The following is a 16,295-nucleotide window of genomic DNA, read 5'->3' as shown; positions in this document are numbered from 1 at the left end:
ACTTACAGTTTACCGGGGCAACTCTAGCAAGGCAGACATTTGACGAATTTACATTTTGGAAAGGTGGCATCTTATGACAGTGCCACGTTGAAAGTCACTGAGCTCTTACGTAAGGCCATTCTACTGCCAATGTTTGTCTATGGAGGTTGCATGGCCGTGTGCTCGATTTTATACACCTGTCATAATGGGTGTGGCTGAAATAGCCTGATCCATTCATTTGAATGGGTGTCCACATACTTTTGCATATATAGAGCTCCTCTGAAAACGTGCAGTACCTACAAGCGAACGGCCTCTCTCTCGTGTGGACCTTCAGGTGCATTTTCAGCTGGTCGTGCTGATGGGAAAACCATTCCTCACACTGGGGCAGCCTAAGGGTTTCTCCTGTGTGGACTTCCAGGTGCCTCTTCAGGTTGGACGAGTGTGAAAAACTGGCCTGGCATAGTTGACAGCTTAACCAGGGAGTGTCTGTGTTGTCACAGCGTTCATGTTCCAGTTGATAGATCCTATAGAAGGCAGGCTGAAGGCAGCACCTGTTAGGGGGTTAACCTGAGGCGCCATCAGTCTCTCTGAATCACAACTATAGGAGCAGGACGGAACATAGCTAGCTGAGTCTGTGTCTGTTCTCTCCCGTCGCATACCAATACCTCCTTGTCCCCGCAGGCCAAATCTATGCCTCGCTCTGGTCTCAGCCAATCTGTTGTCATGGAGACTAAATTCGGTTGGGGTTTTGTGTTCGACTGTCTGTTTCTGGTTGTGGTTAACAGTGCTGTTCACTAGCCCAGAGTTGAGGACGCTGTCCCATCCACTGACCTCCACTATGTCACCTCTGGTTCTGCCCTGCTCAGTGATGTTATCCCCCGGGCCCTTGGCTGCACCCGTCTGGGTCTGGGAATTCAAGATGACTGCCCAGGCTCCTCTGTTAGCCTCAGGCCAACCATCTACAGAAAGAGGTTAGAAAATAGACTAAAAAGATGGAAAATAACTCTACATAAATTGAGTTTTTTTTGTCAATTACCTGGTCAAGTTCATACATTATAATGTGTGTTTTTGTGCGTAAACATAAGTTGTATTGATTTCATTTTATGAATGAAGACAAAATAATAGCCAGGTGCATCACTATTCACATTGAAGATCTATTGCTGTATGTAGGCTATATGCATTTCTCCCTTACCTTGCTCCCCCATCTTTAGTCCACTCAGCAGATCAATGCTCTCTGGTTCATCTTCTACTGTCTCCTCTTTGACCAGCAGCAGATCAGGCTTCCCATCCTCCATGTCTACTGACTGTAAGAGATACAGAGTGAGAGGATGTTGGATCAAGACATCTGATATGAACACCTTGCTATGGAGCATCTTCTGATTGGGCAATGAGGGATTGCTATGAATACTATGCAAACTTGTTAGTTGATTTGATACTATGCAAATGTGCTAATAACTTGATTACTTGACACTTAATGGTTTGGTCATTCAAAGGCATGGTCCCACACTTAAGACAAAATGAAGCACCTCATAGTAAGAGTGCCTATCAAGGATCAGGTCCCCACCTGTATATAATCTTACTCATTACTTTCTAAAGGGTTTAAACTGATCCTAGATCAGCACTCCTTCTCTGAGAGGCTTTGTGGATATAGACCCTGACCTAATACCATTCAGACAGTAGTTCACAGTGAGCTCACCTCAGTGAGACTGTGTGTGGTCCTGTGCTGCTCAGCTGGTTCCTCTGTGGGTTCAGGAGGAGGTGTAGTCTGGTTTTTCTCCTCAGTGTTCCCCAGACCCTCTTCACACCCCTCCTCCTTCACCAGCAGCACCTCTGGACCCTCTTCCTCCTTGAAAACACAGACGATACAGATTACAGACATACACTCCCTCAGGTACGTACACACACAGATAATAAACACACTTTCAACATGGAGTGTTTACCCATCCCCACTACATGAGTCCTATACTGTAGTTACATAATGACTTCATTGTTGTTAAATCCATCATGGTGGACATAAATATGATGTGGGTAAAAATAAATCAACTATGATAAGTCAAAAGTCAGACAAACCTGGCTAAACTATTTTGACGTGTACATTAGGTGTTTGTTAGTGTGTGAGTATGTGTAGGTATATTTAGTAAGTGTATAATGGTTATAAAGCGCTGTTGTGTGTATACAGAATAGGGTGAGATCAGATGTGATATACAGTGGGGCAAAAAAGTATTTAGTCAGCCAACCAATTGTGCAAGTTCTCCCACTTAAAAAGATGAGAGAGGCCTGAAATTTTCATCATAGGTACACTTCAACTATGACAGACAAAATGAGGAAAAAAAATCCAGAAAATCACATTGTAGGATTTTTAATGAACTCTTCTCTGTCCTGGCACCCTATTGGTGGAATCAGCTTCCCCCTGAAGCTAGGACAGAAGAGTCCATGCTCATCTTTCGAAAACGTCTAAATCCCTTCCTCTTCAAAGAATATCTTAAATGAATTCCCTGGCACTGATCCACAATGTTTTAGCCCTCCACCGTTAAAATATAAATAAGAAATAAGTGAAAGAAAAAAGACAGAGCCCTCCACACGACCAATCAGAGCTCTCCACACGACCTCGCCAATCAGTCTTGAGCGAGAGAGCGAGCGCTTGGTGACTTCTTGGGAAGTTCTGTCTCGTATGACTGCTGGGTGTATGTCAAACAGATCAAGCGATACAGTGCCTTCAGAAAGTATTGATACCTCTTGACTTATTCCACATTGTTGTGTTACAGCCCAAAAACTGATTAAATACATTTTGTCTCGCACATCTACACATCATACCCCATAATGAGTGCGAAAGAAAGTGAAAACATGTTTTTAGACATTTTTGCAAATTTATTGAAAATGAAATCTCATTTACATAGGTATTCACACCCCTGAGTCAATACATGTTAGGATCACATTTGGCAGCGATTACAGCTGAGTCTTTCTGGGTAAGTCTCTAAGAGCTTTCCACATCTGGATTTTGCAACATTTGTCCATTATTCTTTTCAAAATTCTTCAAGCTCCGTCAAATTGGTTGTTGATCACTGCAAGACAACCATTTTCAGGTCTTGCCCTATATTGTAGATTTGGCATTGTGTTTTAGCTTATTGCCCTGCTGAAAGGTGAATTCTTCTCCCAGTGGCTGGTGGAAAGCAGACTGAACCAGGTTTTCCTCTAGGATAGTGCTTGTGGTTAGCTCCATTCCATTTATTTTTATCCCGAAACTCCCCAGTCCTTAACAATTACAAGCATACCGGTAACATGATGCAGCCACCACTATGCTTGAAAATATGGAGAGTGGTACTCAGTAATGTGTTGATTTTCCTCAAATATAACACTTTGTATTCAGGACAAAAATGACTTTTTTTGTTTGTTGCAGGATTACTTTAGTGCGTTGTTGCAAACAGGATGCATGATTTGAAATATTTTTATTCTGTACAGGCTTCCTTTTCACTCTGTCAATTAGGTTAGTATTGTGGAGTAACAACAATGTTGTTGATCCATCCTCAGTTTTCCATCGATCACAGCCATTAAACTCTGTAATTGGCCTGATGGTGAAATCCCTGAGTGTTTTCCTTCCTCTCCGGCAACTGAGTTTGGGATAGGGGGCAGTATTTTCACATCCGGATGAAAAGCGTGCCCAAAGTAAACTGCCTGCTACTCAGGCCCAGAGGCTAGGATATGCATATAATTGGTAGATTTTGATAGAAAACACTCTAAAGTTTCTAAAACTGGTAAAATAATGTCTGAGTATAACAGAACTTATTTGGCAGGCGAAACCCCGAGGACAAACCATCCAGGAATTTTTTGTTTTTGAGTTCACTGTGTTTTCTATGGGAACCTAGATTTCTGTGGCACTTGGTTGCAGTTCGTATTGCTTCCACTAGATGTCAACAGTCTTTAGAAATTGGTTGATGTTTTTCTTTAGAGAAATGAAGAAGTACGGCTATTCAGAACGAGGGTCCAGACTAGTGTACTCTTGTTTGGGACGTGCGACCTGAAGCTTGCTCCACTTTAATTTTAGCCGCAGTTGAACACAGAGTATTCCGTCTTACATTTTATTGATTATTTACGTTTTAAAATACCTAAAGTTGGATTAGGAAAGTTGTTTGAAAGGTTTGGACCAAGATTACAGGTAACTTATTAGAGAAATGGTAGTCATGGTGGGCGAGTTGGAACCGGTGTTTTTCTGAATCAAACGCGCCAAATAAATTGACATTTTGGAGATATAACGACGGAATTAATCGAACAAAAGAACCATTTGTGATGTTTATGGGACATATTGGAGTGCCAACAGAAGAAGCTCTTCAAAGGTAAGGCATGAATTATATCGTTATTTCTGAGTTTTGTGTCGCGTCTGGTGGGTTGAAATACGATTGTCATGTGTTTGTTTGATGGGGTGCTGTCCTCAGATAATCGCATGGTTTGCTTTCGCCGTAAAGCCTGTTTGAAATCTGACACGGTGGCTGGATTAACAAGCAGTTAAGCTTTAATTTGGTGTATTGCACTTGTGATTGTATGAAAGTTAAATATTTCTAATAATTATTTTTTGTATTTCGCGCTCTGCCATTTCACCGGATGTTGCGGAAACGTTCCGCTAGCGGAACCCCCAGCCGTAACAGGTTTTAAGAACGACGCCTGGATCTTTGTAGTAACTGGGTGTACACCATCCAAAGTGTAATTAATAACTTCACCATGCTCAAAGGGATATTCAATGTCTGCTTTTTTTTTTTACCCATCTACCAATAGGTGCCCTTCTTTGCGAGGTATTGGTAAACATCCCTTGTCTTTGTGGTTGAGTCGGTGTTTGAAATTCACTGCTCAACTGAGGGACCTTGATGATAATTCTATCTGTGGGGTACAGAGATGAGGTGTTAAACACTATCATTGTACACAGAGTAATCCATGCAATTTATTATGTGACTTTATTATGTACTCATGAACTTATTTAGGCTTGCCATAACAAATGAGTTAAATACTTATTTGCTCAAGACATTCAGCTCTGATCGGAGTAGTTGTTTGATTCTTTTTTTACTTGTCCATTTGGACATCTTAAATCTATATTCTACTTGTCTCAGTATTTTTTTACTATTTATTTTACTTTTCCCAGACGAGGACAAGCGTTAAAGAGCAACTGCCCCTAAAAAGCAACTAATCCATTTGAAAACAGCCGATGTGGTATTGATATGTGTCAGAAACATTTATTCTTGTGTCAAAATTGACTACAGTGTAAGTAGGATCATTTTGGTCATAAAGTCAGTCTCGTCTAAAACGGAGTTTAGAACCTCATCTTAAAAATGTATTTAAAATGTTACATCTTTTCACCTTTTGGTCTTAATTTAAGATTATGGTTAGGCAAAAGTTTAGCATTGTGGTAAAGGTTAGGTTTAAAATGACATTTTAATAAGATAAATTGTAGCAATAGGCTGGGTTTCTGACTTTGTGGCTGTGGTAACGACCTAGAATTAGCTTGACCCAAGTTCCTACCCTTGTGACACAGACGGCTTCATCAACAATGGTAACGTGTGCTATGTAAAAAGTTGTATAACAAAAATACCCGGTTTGATAAACTAGTTGGTTAATTACCCAGCCAAGCAGATACAAGTAGTAGATAATTTTTCTTTTTAACAAAATGCAATTAACCCCTTGGCTGTCTATCGTATCACCCTGTCACAGGCCTTCCCGGTCAACACCACCTCATAACATGAGGAAGTCAACTGTTTATAAGGATTGCCTGCTGCAGTTGTTTGAGAAATGTCCCGTTTGCAGCCGAACATCCAACATAGAGAAGACCAGCAAGGGGGCCCTCAGCATCCCTCGCTGTGAGCATTCCTATAAAAACGGAACAGGGAGGACACTTGAATCAGGTTGGTCAAAAAGGTCAAAACAGCTGAGATTTTTTCCCCCAATTCACCATCATAAACCTAGCCTGGTGGAACCAGCCTGATCGCTGCGTTTACCATTCTATTTCACTTCACATATCATGATATCTTTAGTGAAATAGAAAGGTGAACACAGCGGTCAGGTTGGTTCCACCGTGCTAATCATAACCTCCATTGATATTGTAATCAGTGCTCTGCGTGTGTTTGTATCAGTGGAGGCTGCTGAGTGGAGGATGACTCATAATAATGGCTGGAACGGCGCGAATGGAATCGCATCAAACGCATGGAAACCATGTGTTTGATGCATTTGATACAATTCCATTGATTCCGCTCCAGCTGTTACCATGAACACGTCCTCTCCAATTAAGGTGCCACCAACCTCCTGTGGTTTGTGTGTGACCGACCAGTATTTTGATGAGGGTCCAGGAGCTGATCTACGCTGGCAAAGACCTCACCTCCAGCCTCACCTCGTTTGCTCAACAACGATTGTCGATGGGTAGACAAGAATTAGGTAGGTTTAGTCTGACCTGTTCAAACTTCAACATAGTACCTACCTGTGTGTCAGATATCACCTATCCTAACTACCATTGGTAATAGAACAGTGACTATGTATGTGTTCACAGAAACATCTATGAAGGCAGCACATGGAGACTTGCAAGACGATGTGATGGAGTCCAGACTAACAGACAGGCTTGATTCTGACGTCTCTGAATGGAGAGAGACCTGGCACTCGGCATAAAAATGTTACTAGACAACTTTTACTTGTATTGTCTTTTATTATTGAATTGAATGCTATCAGTCAATATGTGGAGGGAGAAACCCTGTGTATTCTGCACCAGGATCAGGGAACTCCTGTTGTATACGGGACACCACACAGGAAGGTATGACCACTAACATGTTTGCCAAGGCAGCCCCATTACCACCAGACAAAATGCAGATAGGCAGAGTATCAGTATTGGCTGGGAATGACAATGAAAAGGTCAAGGACACAGCCAAGAAACACCCACATAAAAATACACCCCCAAGCCAACTTACATTCGGCTTCTGTCATGGCCGCCAGCATTTCTTGGGGAGTAAGCCAAAGAGCGAGGCGAAATCTGTGGGTGCATTTCCCCCTAAATGTCGAGCTCTGATTTACTACGACTTTGATATGTGGTTCTCACCCAGCCATTTTAAGATTAATTAACTAATTGTAAGTCGCTCTGGATAAGAGCATCTGCTAAATTACTTAAATGTAATGTCTCAGCTAAAACCTGCATGAACTTGATACACTCCATTCATTTTCTCATTAATAGTATCTGGGGGAAAAATAGTAGTTGAATGGTAGTAATGAAATAGGCATTTCTGAACATCATATAGCAGAGTACAAACACAATATATAACAGTCTTTTTAAGCTTATATACTATGTACAAAACATTAGGAATACTCATTCTTTCCTTGACAAACTGACCAGGTGAAAGCTATGACTCCTTACTTAAATACACATCAATCAGTGTAGATGAAGGGGAGGAGACAGGTCAAAGAATAATTTTCAAGCCTCAAGACATGGATTGTGTATGTGTGCCATTGAGGGTCAATGGGAAAGACGAATTGAAGCTGTTCCTAATGTTTTGTACACTTAGTGTATGCCTTATACATCACACAACGTCTGTATGCAATATTCTACCCAGGAATAGTAAACACTGAAATCTGTTAGTCTCGTTATTCCAAATGCATCTGTGGATCTTAAAAAAAAAAAAAAAGATCTTTGTCTTTATGCAGGGCTTGATCTAAATGTCAGAAGCTATCGAGTGGAATGGTTATTTTCTATGTTATAGAGTAGAATGTTTTTTCTGCTGGTGTAGCCTGAGGTAGCTCCTCTCTGAGAACCTCTTCCCGCAGTGTGTACAGGCAAACGGTCTCTCTCCCTTATGGACCTTCAGGTGCATCTTCAGGTTGCCAGCCAGAGAGAACCTCTTCTCACACTGGGGGCAGCTGAATGGTTTCTCCCCTGTGTGGACCCTCTGGTGTCTCTTCAGGTCACCAGACTGGGAAAACCTCTTCTCACACTGGGGGCAGCTGAAGGGTTTCACCCCTGTGTGGACCCTCTGGTGGATCTCCACCTTCTGGGGGCAGCTGAAGCCTTTGTTGCAGAACATGCAGAAGAACCGTTTATCTTGACTATTGCCTGAAGTTGGTCCCCCTCCCCACACCTTGGCCCTTTGGTCCTCTGAGTTCAATACCTGATCAAAAAGGACACAGCCATGTGAATCGGAAGGTGCCATTGATGTGGACACTGGGTCGCGGTCCCTGAAAGCGTGTAAAGGGGAGTTGGTGGCGACATTTTGATTTGTCTCTAAGATTCCCCTGTAATCTAAGAAATCTCTGCCTTGCGAGTGTCCTTCTACATTCCATGTCAGAGGAGCGTCACCCTCCACTTTCACAGACACCTCATCTACCACTGTAACCTCCCCTTTCTTATCTAGGCACCCTTCAGAGTATACACTACTATTGTACCCGTTCCAGTACCCTCTAGACAGATCAGTCTGTGTCTCTAAACCCAAGGATATGTTGCCAGGGTCCATCTCTGTAGAGTAAGAACAAGACGGATCATCACCGCCAGAGTGTAACGCGTCACCATCCCCACGGGAATAAACCATCCTCTGGCTCTGGTGAAATACCGGTAAATACTCTGAGCCAGGAGCAGGACAGCCCAGTTTCCCCAGCCCCAGTCTGTCTGGGTCTGATCTGTGGTCAGATCCTGTGTGTAAGAGCCTCTGTGTTACAGTTAAAGTCTCGGTGTCTGTCTCTGACTTGAGGACGGCGTTCGGCGCTCCACTGACCTCCGTGATGCTGCATCCGGTCATGGGCTTGGGCGAGGAGGCAGTCGTGAGGTCCTCCGTGGCTACAGGAGGTGCCACTGTAGCCACTGCTCCAGTCTGGATGTCTCCACTGTGCCATGGGTTCTCTGCTTCAGTCCTCTCCTTCTTGACCAGAGACGATCCTTCAGGACCTGCAGGCTCTGCATCTGCAGACTGACACAAGAGAGGTTATTATTGCTACATCAGTTAAATTGTATAACAATGTTGTAGAGAAGTCTTACAAGCTCCCCTATGGCTGATAAATTAGGATGTACATGTAAGCAAATTGGGATATGGGATATCTATATGTGGGATATGTTCAGGGATTCATCTGATAGCATTCAGGAGTCGTCTCCACAGTGGCCATACGAACGTATCCAAACCAAAAAAACATTGATTACATACAATATCTGCGCTGGGATAAAAGGCTAGAGCTACTGCTTACATGGATGGGACAAGGACACATACAAGAAAGCCCGCTACGAGCTTGGATGAGGCATTAAACATGCAAAAGGACAATATAGGAGGAAGGTGGAATCCTATTACACCGTCTCCGGTGCTCGTCGTGTGTGGCAGGGCTCGCAAATGATTACGGATTACAAAGGGAAACCCAGCTGTGAAACACCCAGTGATGCAGAACTTCCAAAAGAGCTAAATACCTTTCATGCTCGCGTCGAGGAATACAACACTGAGTCTTGTGTGAAAGCCCCAGTTGTTCCAGATGACTGATTGATCTCGCTCTTTGTTGCTGATGTGAGCAAAACTTTTAAAACAGGTCAAAATTTGCAAGGCCTCCGGGCCAGACGGAATACCAGGGTGTGTTCTCAAAGCATGCGCAGACCAGTTTACAAGTGTCTTCAGACATTTTCATTCCCAGTCTGTAATCCCAACATGTTTCAAGCTGACCACCATTGTCTCTGTTCCCAAGAACTCTAAGGTTACCTGCCTAAATGACTACAGCCCTGTAGCACTCACATCTGTAATTATGAAGTGCTTTAAAAGGCTGGCCATGACACACATAAACACCATCATCCCAGACCACCTGGACCCACTCCAATTCACATACTACCCCAACAGATCCACAGATGACGCAATCTCAATTGCACTTCACACTGATGTCTCTCACCTGAACAAGATGGGAAATAACTATGTGAGAAAGTGGTTCATAGACTACAGCTCAGCGTTCAACAACATAGTCCCCTCCAAGATAATCCCCAAGCTGGGGACCCTGGGACTAGAGATCATCATGGGTCTAAAAAGTTGGTCCCTTTCCGAATTGGACCTGGGGCTTTTCCATCCAGACTTGATATGCATAGATTATTTTTTAATATAAAGACCCGTTCCAAACTAATAGCTGCCATAGCTAGGTTATTTATCATCCAATAGGATTTCATAGTGGCTACCTGTCTTGACTGCATCAAACCGGGAGAAGCTAGTTGCAGCCTAGCTAGCTAGGTTGCATGCACTTTCCCATCCTACAGTTACAAACAAAAACAACTCCATTCAGAATATAAATTACAGCCTACCTGTTGGCTCTTGGTCATTGTAGCCTATCCTTGTCCTTCAACTTTTAATTCCATCTTTTATTGATTAGATAACTCCAAACTTTTGCCCCACACAGAGACTATGACTGTAACCTATTGCCGCTTTGATGACTTATGTTTGACCAACAAGTTACATGCGCCACCATCGTGAAAAGCAAAGAGCAGATGCATACATTTCTTTCTCTCTCTACCACAGCAGTCACGTTTGGATCCTTCCGGACAAGTCAGGTAAAATTAGACATACCCGAGACCCGTGACAATTTCAGACCCAACCCAGACCAGTGACATTATTTAGAATTCTGGATCTCGACCCGCTCGGGTGTTCAGGTACAGGTGGATCCGTGATGACCTCTACCTGGAACTGAACACCTTCCTCTGCAACTGGACCCTGGCCTTCCTGACGGGCCAGCCCCATGTGATGAGGGTAGGCAACAACACCTCTGCCACGCTGACCCTCAACACGGGGGCCCCTCATGGGTGTGTGCTTAGTCCCTTCCTGTACTCCCTGTTCACGACTCCGACACCATCATCAAGTTTGCTGATGACACAACGGTGGTAGGCCTGATCACTGACGGCGATGAGAATAACCTACAGGGAGGTTAGAGACTTAGCGGTGTGGTGCTAGGACAACAACCTCTCCCTCAACGTCAGCAAAAGCAAGGAACTGATAATAAACTACAAGAGAAAGAGGGTAGATCACGCCCCCCCACCCACATCGACGGGCCATAGTGGAGCGGGTCAAGACCTTCAAATTCCATGGCGTCCACATCACTAACGACTTAACATGGTCCACGACAGCGCGTCTTCCCCCTCAGGAGACTTAGAAGATTTGGCATGACCGGAAAGCGCTACAGAGGGTGGTGTGGACAGCCCAGTACATCACCTGGGCCGTGCTCCTTTCCATCCAGAACCTCTATATCAGGCTGTGTCAGAAGGCGGCCCGAAATATTGCCAAAGACACCAGCCACCCGAGCCATAGTCTGTAAACGGTACCAGAGCATCGGCTCTTGAACCAACAGGCTCAGCGATACCGTAGCTTCTACCCCCAAGCCACAAGACTGCTAAATAGCCATAAGAGTGCTAAATAGTTAATTAATTGGTTACCGGACTATCATGCACTGACTATGTACACTCACGAGACTATACAGTGGAGACCGAAATTATTGGAAACCTTGATAAAAATGAGCACTAAATAAATAAATAATTCAAATAGTGAGCTCTATTGTATGCTACAAAAAAAACTGAAATTATATTATACTAATAAAATTGCTTGGAGAAAGAGATTGTTTAACAAGTCATATTTTTTTCTTAAAAAGGTAGGGGTTAAAATCAACACCCCTAAAGATTCTTAGAAATAAAGTAGTCACAAGTTTAGCATTTAGTCCCATATTCCTAGCAAACAATTACTACATGAAGCTTGTGACCCTACATACTTGCTGGAGGCATTTGCAGTTAGTTTTGGTTGTGTTTCAGATTATTTTGTGCCCAATAGAAATGAATGGTAAATAATGTATTGTCATTTTGGAGTCACATTCATTGTAAATAAGAATATAATATGTTTATAAACACTTCTAGATTTATGTGGATGCTACCAGGATTCTCTGAGCAATTGTATTAGTATAAAATAATATAATTTCCCCCACAAAAAATGTTGCAGACAATACAGCTCAGTATTTGAAAAAAAAATTTTTTTTTTTTTTTATAGAGTCATTATTGCTCATCTTTATCAAGGGTGTCAATCATTTCAGACCCCACTGTAAATACACACACTCAAACTTAAACTGACACTCACACACAAGAACCAAGTTAACGACAACATTTTACACTTATCATATGCTGCTGCTACTCTGTTCTCTTATTATCATTATCTCTCCTGATGCCGTGTCTCTTTACCCTGCCTTCATGTACATACTACACCTCAAATATCTTGTACCTGCACACTGATCTGGTATTGGTACTCCCTGTATATAGCTCCATTCTTGCATATTATACTCTCGTGTTACTATTTTCATGGTAAAGTCTACACCCGTTGTATTCGGCGCATGTGATAAATAAAATGTTTTTTTGATTTTAATAGCTGAGTGGACCCTTTGAAATAAACAGGCCACATTTGATGTACTGTAATTTCTAAATGTTACACTATTAAACTAACCTCTATCACGATAACATGCTGGGTTGAGGTTCCACTCCCCTCATCAACAGTGATTGGTTGATCATCTCTCCATGTATTGTGTCCTGCTGGCTTCACAAAGCTCCTGTGGCCTCCAGTGAGATGTCCTTCACCTGAGAATGTGATTGGGGGAAAAGAGGTGGTTAGGTTAGCTACTGTCAATGCTCAACTCTATATTGTACACTATTGACACCGTCTACAATTGGCAAGGATGCAAGAGAACACTTCTCATAACTTCTTGGTATACTATTTATTATGTTCCATGCATCACATTCTTTTTATTTAGTATGACAATAGGAATATCAGTAAATCAAGAATCTGGTTAGAATTTGATACTGGCCATCCCCAAATCTGGCTTCCCGACTTCTTACTTAAACTGCATACTGTATACTAATCATACTATTTAGAAAGTACTGTTCAGTAAAAATGAATGCCATAAACAACAAATACAGATTTACCAGGTTCATCCATATTGTCAATGCTTCATCTAATGCGCAATTGCGCTGTTCTCTGCCATTCATTCATTTTGGTAGCACATCCCATATTTGATTATCAGCTATTTTTGCCTACTAAAATGCCTACTATTTATAGGATGTTATGTGACGAGACAAACAATGGACGCTATGCGAGAGGTCTATACTAAACAAAAATAGAAAAACGCAAACTGCAACAATTTCTAAGATTTTACTGAATTACAGTTCATATAAGGAAATCAGTAAATTGAAATAAAATCATTAGGCCCTAATCTACGGATTTCACATGACTGAATACAGATATGCATCTGTTGGTCTCTGCTCTGCCGAGTCTGTATTGTGCAAGCCGGGAATTTTGTGATTGATGTTTAATTTTTATTTTTTCAAGTGTAAACTACCAGAATAAAGTGGCTACAGGAATACAATCAATAAAAGCTAAATACCTGTGAATTTAAAATGTGTTCCATCCATCTTGCTGTGCAGGTGGCTAGCAGAAGCTCACTCTGTCTGAGCCAAGGCTAATTATTTGCTGGAAACGGTGCAGTTTACCCTCCCATCACTAGAGTAACTCATCAAGACCAAACATAACATTACAATGTAACCCATCTCAGGTGTAGCACAACCTTAAAAGTAAGCTGTGTTTTTAGACTTGTAGGGCAACCTTCTGCGTTACAGTTCAGACTTAGTGAGAAATGTGTGTGTGTGTGTTGGTGAGGAAGTTTGTGTCTGTGTGGGCTGTGTGTGGTGTGTGTGTGTGTGTAGGTGGCACGGCACAGCTTAGGGCATATTATTTGACACTCTAGGCCTAATCAGTTAGACCTAATCAGTTAGGCTACTGAATAGAACATAACTGTGCTATATAAACTAACTCTTACTAACTGGTAAAGTTAACCTGATTTTTGTTCAGGATTATGTAATCCCAATTATATGTACTCTTATTACCCCTGGTGTATGTGTGTGTGGCATCTTACTCCGTAGTGTAAACATTCTTAAATACTAATGCATACAGCACTGTACACTATGTATATAACCTGTTACCAATGCTGCTACTGCTCATCATGTTTGCACTGTTACTGTACACTTATGACCATATAAGTCACCCTTGCTGCACAATGTACCATATTAATGCACCTACATACTGATATTTGATGAGAGAGCGAGATGCCCACGATGGGGTGTATAATATGTATAAAATGTGTATAATATGTATAAACTGAAGGTAGAAGCCTAAGTGCTATTGTTTATTAGTTTACTCCAATTGGGGGAGGGGTGGTAGGGTTTGCAGGAAATAATAAAGGTATATTCTAAAAAAAAGTGTGCATATGAATGTGGATATATATATATATATTAAGGCTGATCCATCCCTTAAACTTAAAAAAATTATAATAATATACACCGTGTTTACAAAACATTAAGAACACCTTCATAATATTGAGTTGCATCATTAGACAAAATGTGTTGAAATTAAGAATCCAGACAGGTGATTTGGTGTCATTGACTAGGGCACAGGTGTTCCATGGAGTGCAGAGTGTCTGCAGGTTTTTCCACTACTCCCTTATAATTAATTGATTAATTAAGGTCACTAATTAGTATGGAATTCCCCACACCTGGTTGTTTAGGGCTTAATTGAAACCCCTGGACTAGGGATTAACCTTGACCAGTCCGCAACCTTTGACCTTGGAAAATCACTTGGAAAATAAGGTATTTTAGCAATAATAAGTCCTATCCTCATGAAATAAGGTGTTGTGATCCTGAGAAGCTTCTCTATAACATGGAATAGAAAGTATAACACCAGAAACAGTTTCATTTTGACCCCTAACACCCTACTATTTACAACGCAAGTATGGGTATTCGGGAAAAATGGCTAGCGTGTCTCTGTGCAATAATATATTTTTCTTAATTGACCTGCTTGGTCAAATGAAGGTAAACATAAATAAAATATTGCAAGATAGCTTAATAATCAGGGTAAGTATTGTATATTATCCAAAAACTGACCAAGACCCAATTCTGGGTAACACATCAGAACACATATCCAGAGGGTAACGGGGCGTTCTACAAATTGTACCTCTTGCCGTTCCTCTGTATCGATCGAGGATCTTGACACTACTGGGACGACTGGCGAGGACGCGCTCTCGTATTGTCCTCTCTGCGCGCTCCCGTGCCACCTTCAGTTCCAGAAGCTGTAGTTTCCTTCGCAATCCCCTGTTTTCTTTTTGGCTTTGAGACATTTCCAAACGAAACACTGCATAGTCGTCGTCTACGACTTTACAGATCTCTGCCACGGCTGCATTCGCTAGCACCTCCATAATCGAGGCTATTTGAGTGTGAAAAACCATACCGTTTGCCATTGTTAACTAACGTTAGCAGCTAGCTAGCGTTACCTAGATAACATCTATCAACCAAGTCCTGTCTCCAACGTGAATTAAAGACTACCCGAGTTAAGCATGTGATGTTTTGCAGTCAAAATGAATCGCATTGAGTTCCAGGGTGTTAATAAATGTCTAAATAACAAAACAAAAACGCTAACGTGAAAATTGTTCTTGATCACTATTCACTTCCGTTTACTACTTATTTACATTTGTATTTTCGGATCGCAACCAACTGAAAGGTGCATACACCGCCACCTACTGTACTGGAGTGTGACACCTCTTCACTAAACCTGAGCTGTGTTCGAATACTCAGCTACTAACCGCACTATTTGTGACTTGAATTGAGTATATAGTATGCTTATTGGTCATAGTATGGATATAGTTAGTATGTCAAAAGTTCCCGAAAGTCGTACTAAATTCGCCAAATTACATGCAGTGGACACTTTCCGTGCTTTTAGGACCCATAATGCAGTTCTTCTGAAAATGAGCGTGGCTTCACGTTTTCAGATTTGAAGAGAATGGCGGGAAATATGCAGCCGAAGTTTGACGAAGGCGAATACAAATGCATTGTTTTAACTAATTATGACAAATTGTAAAAAATGTTGAGCAATGTAATGACTTTTAAAATAACTTACGTTTCACGTTATGTTGGCTGACAATTTGTTAGCTACACTATCCTTACAAACCGCATAGCATTAGAGCAGTAGGTACCGGTATGTTAGCTATCTACCCAACTTTAGTTGGCTACTAATACGTCGAACTTGCCAGGCAGTGTTATTAACTACTACTCCGATTTCAGAGCATTCTCGCGCAGAATAACTGATGAATTTACGAATGGCTGAACAACACTGGTTGAATATGGTCGGTGTCAGTAAACGTCTGCAAAAAAGGTCATTAAATTGTTGCCAGCAGCACAGTTAGTCACCAACGCCCTAGATAACATGGAAATGGCCTAACCAGCTCTGCTAGGGCGAGTAAAATGGTCAGAGTGAGGTGTTATCTAGCTAGCCCCCCCTCCT

At 41.9% G+C, this 16,295-nt stretch overlaps 3 protein-coding genes across 14 annotated transcripts in view; 1 reads left to right on the top strand and 2 right to left on the bottom strand.

Moving 5' to 3' along the window:
- Positions 1-16,295, bottom strand: part of LOC106610073 (zinc finger protein 214) — an 844,054-nt gene that overhangs the window by 448,475 nt on the left and 379,284 nt on the right. For 2 of the 4 annotated variants that reach the window (XM_045723138.1, XM_045723141.1), the window contains exon 6: positions 811-938. The exons of the other annotated variants lie outside the window; for them this stretch is intronic. In XM_045723138.1, the coding sequence (XP_045579094.1) occupies positions 811-938 (128 nt within the window). The remainder of the gene's footprint in view (positions 1-810; positions 939-16,295) is intronic. 4 annotated transcript variants of the gene reach the window in all.
- The window catches only part of LOC106610072 (neurotrophin receptor-interacting factor homolog), a 437,457-nt gene that overhangs the window by 69,586 nt on the left and 351,576 nt on the right, over positions 1-16,295 (top strand). The window lies entirely within an intron of this gene.
- On the bottom strand, positions 6,636-15,486 carry LOC123744265 (uncharacterized). Its single transcript, XM_045723183.1, has 3 exons — positions 14,973-15,486; positions 12,417-12,547; positions 6,636-8,894 (listed from the first exon to the last, which is right to left on the bottom strand). Exons 1-3 carry the CDS (start codon positions 15,253-15,255, stop codon positions 7,692-7,694), a joined length of 1,617 nt encoding a protein of 538 aa, XP_045579139.1. The 5' UTR covers positions 15,256-15,486; the 3' UTR covers positions 6,636-7,691.

This window comes from Salmo salar, chromosome ssa08 (genome assembly GCF_905237065.1).
Source record: "Salmo salar chromosome ssa08, Ssal_v3.1, whole genome shotgun sequence".
Classification (NCBI taxonomy): domain Eukaryota; kingdom Metazoa; phylum Chordata; class Actinopteri; order Salmoniformes; family Salmonidae; genus Salmo; species Salmo salar.
Note: the sequence above shows the minus strand (reverse complement) of the source record. Positions and strands in the feature narration are given on the sequence as shown.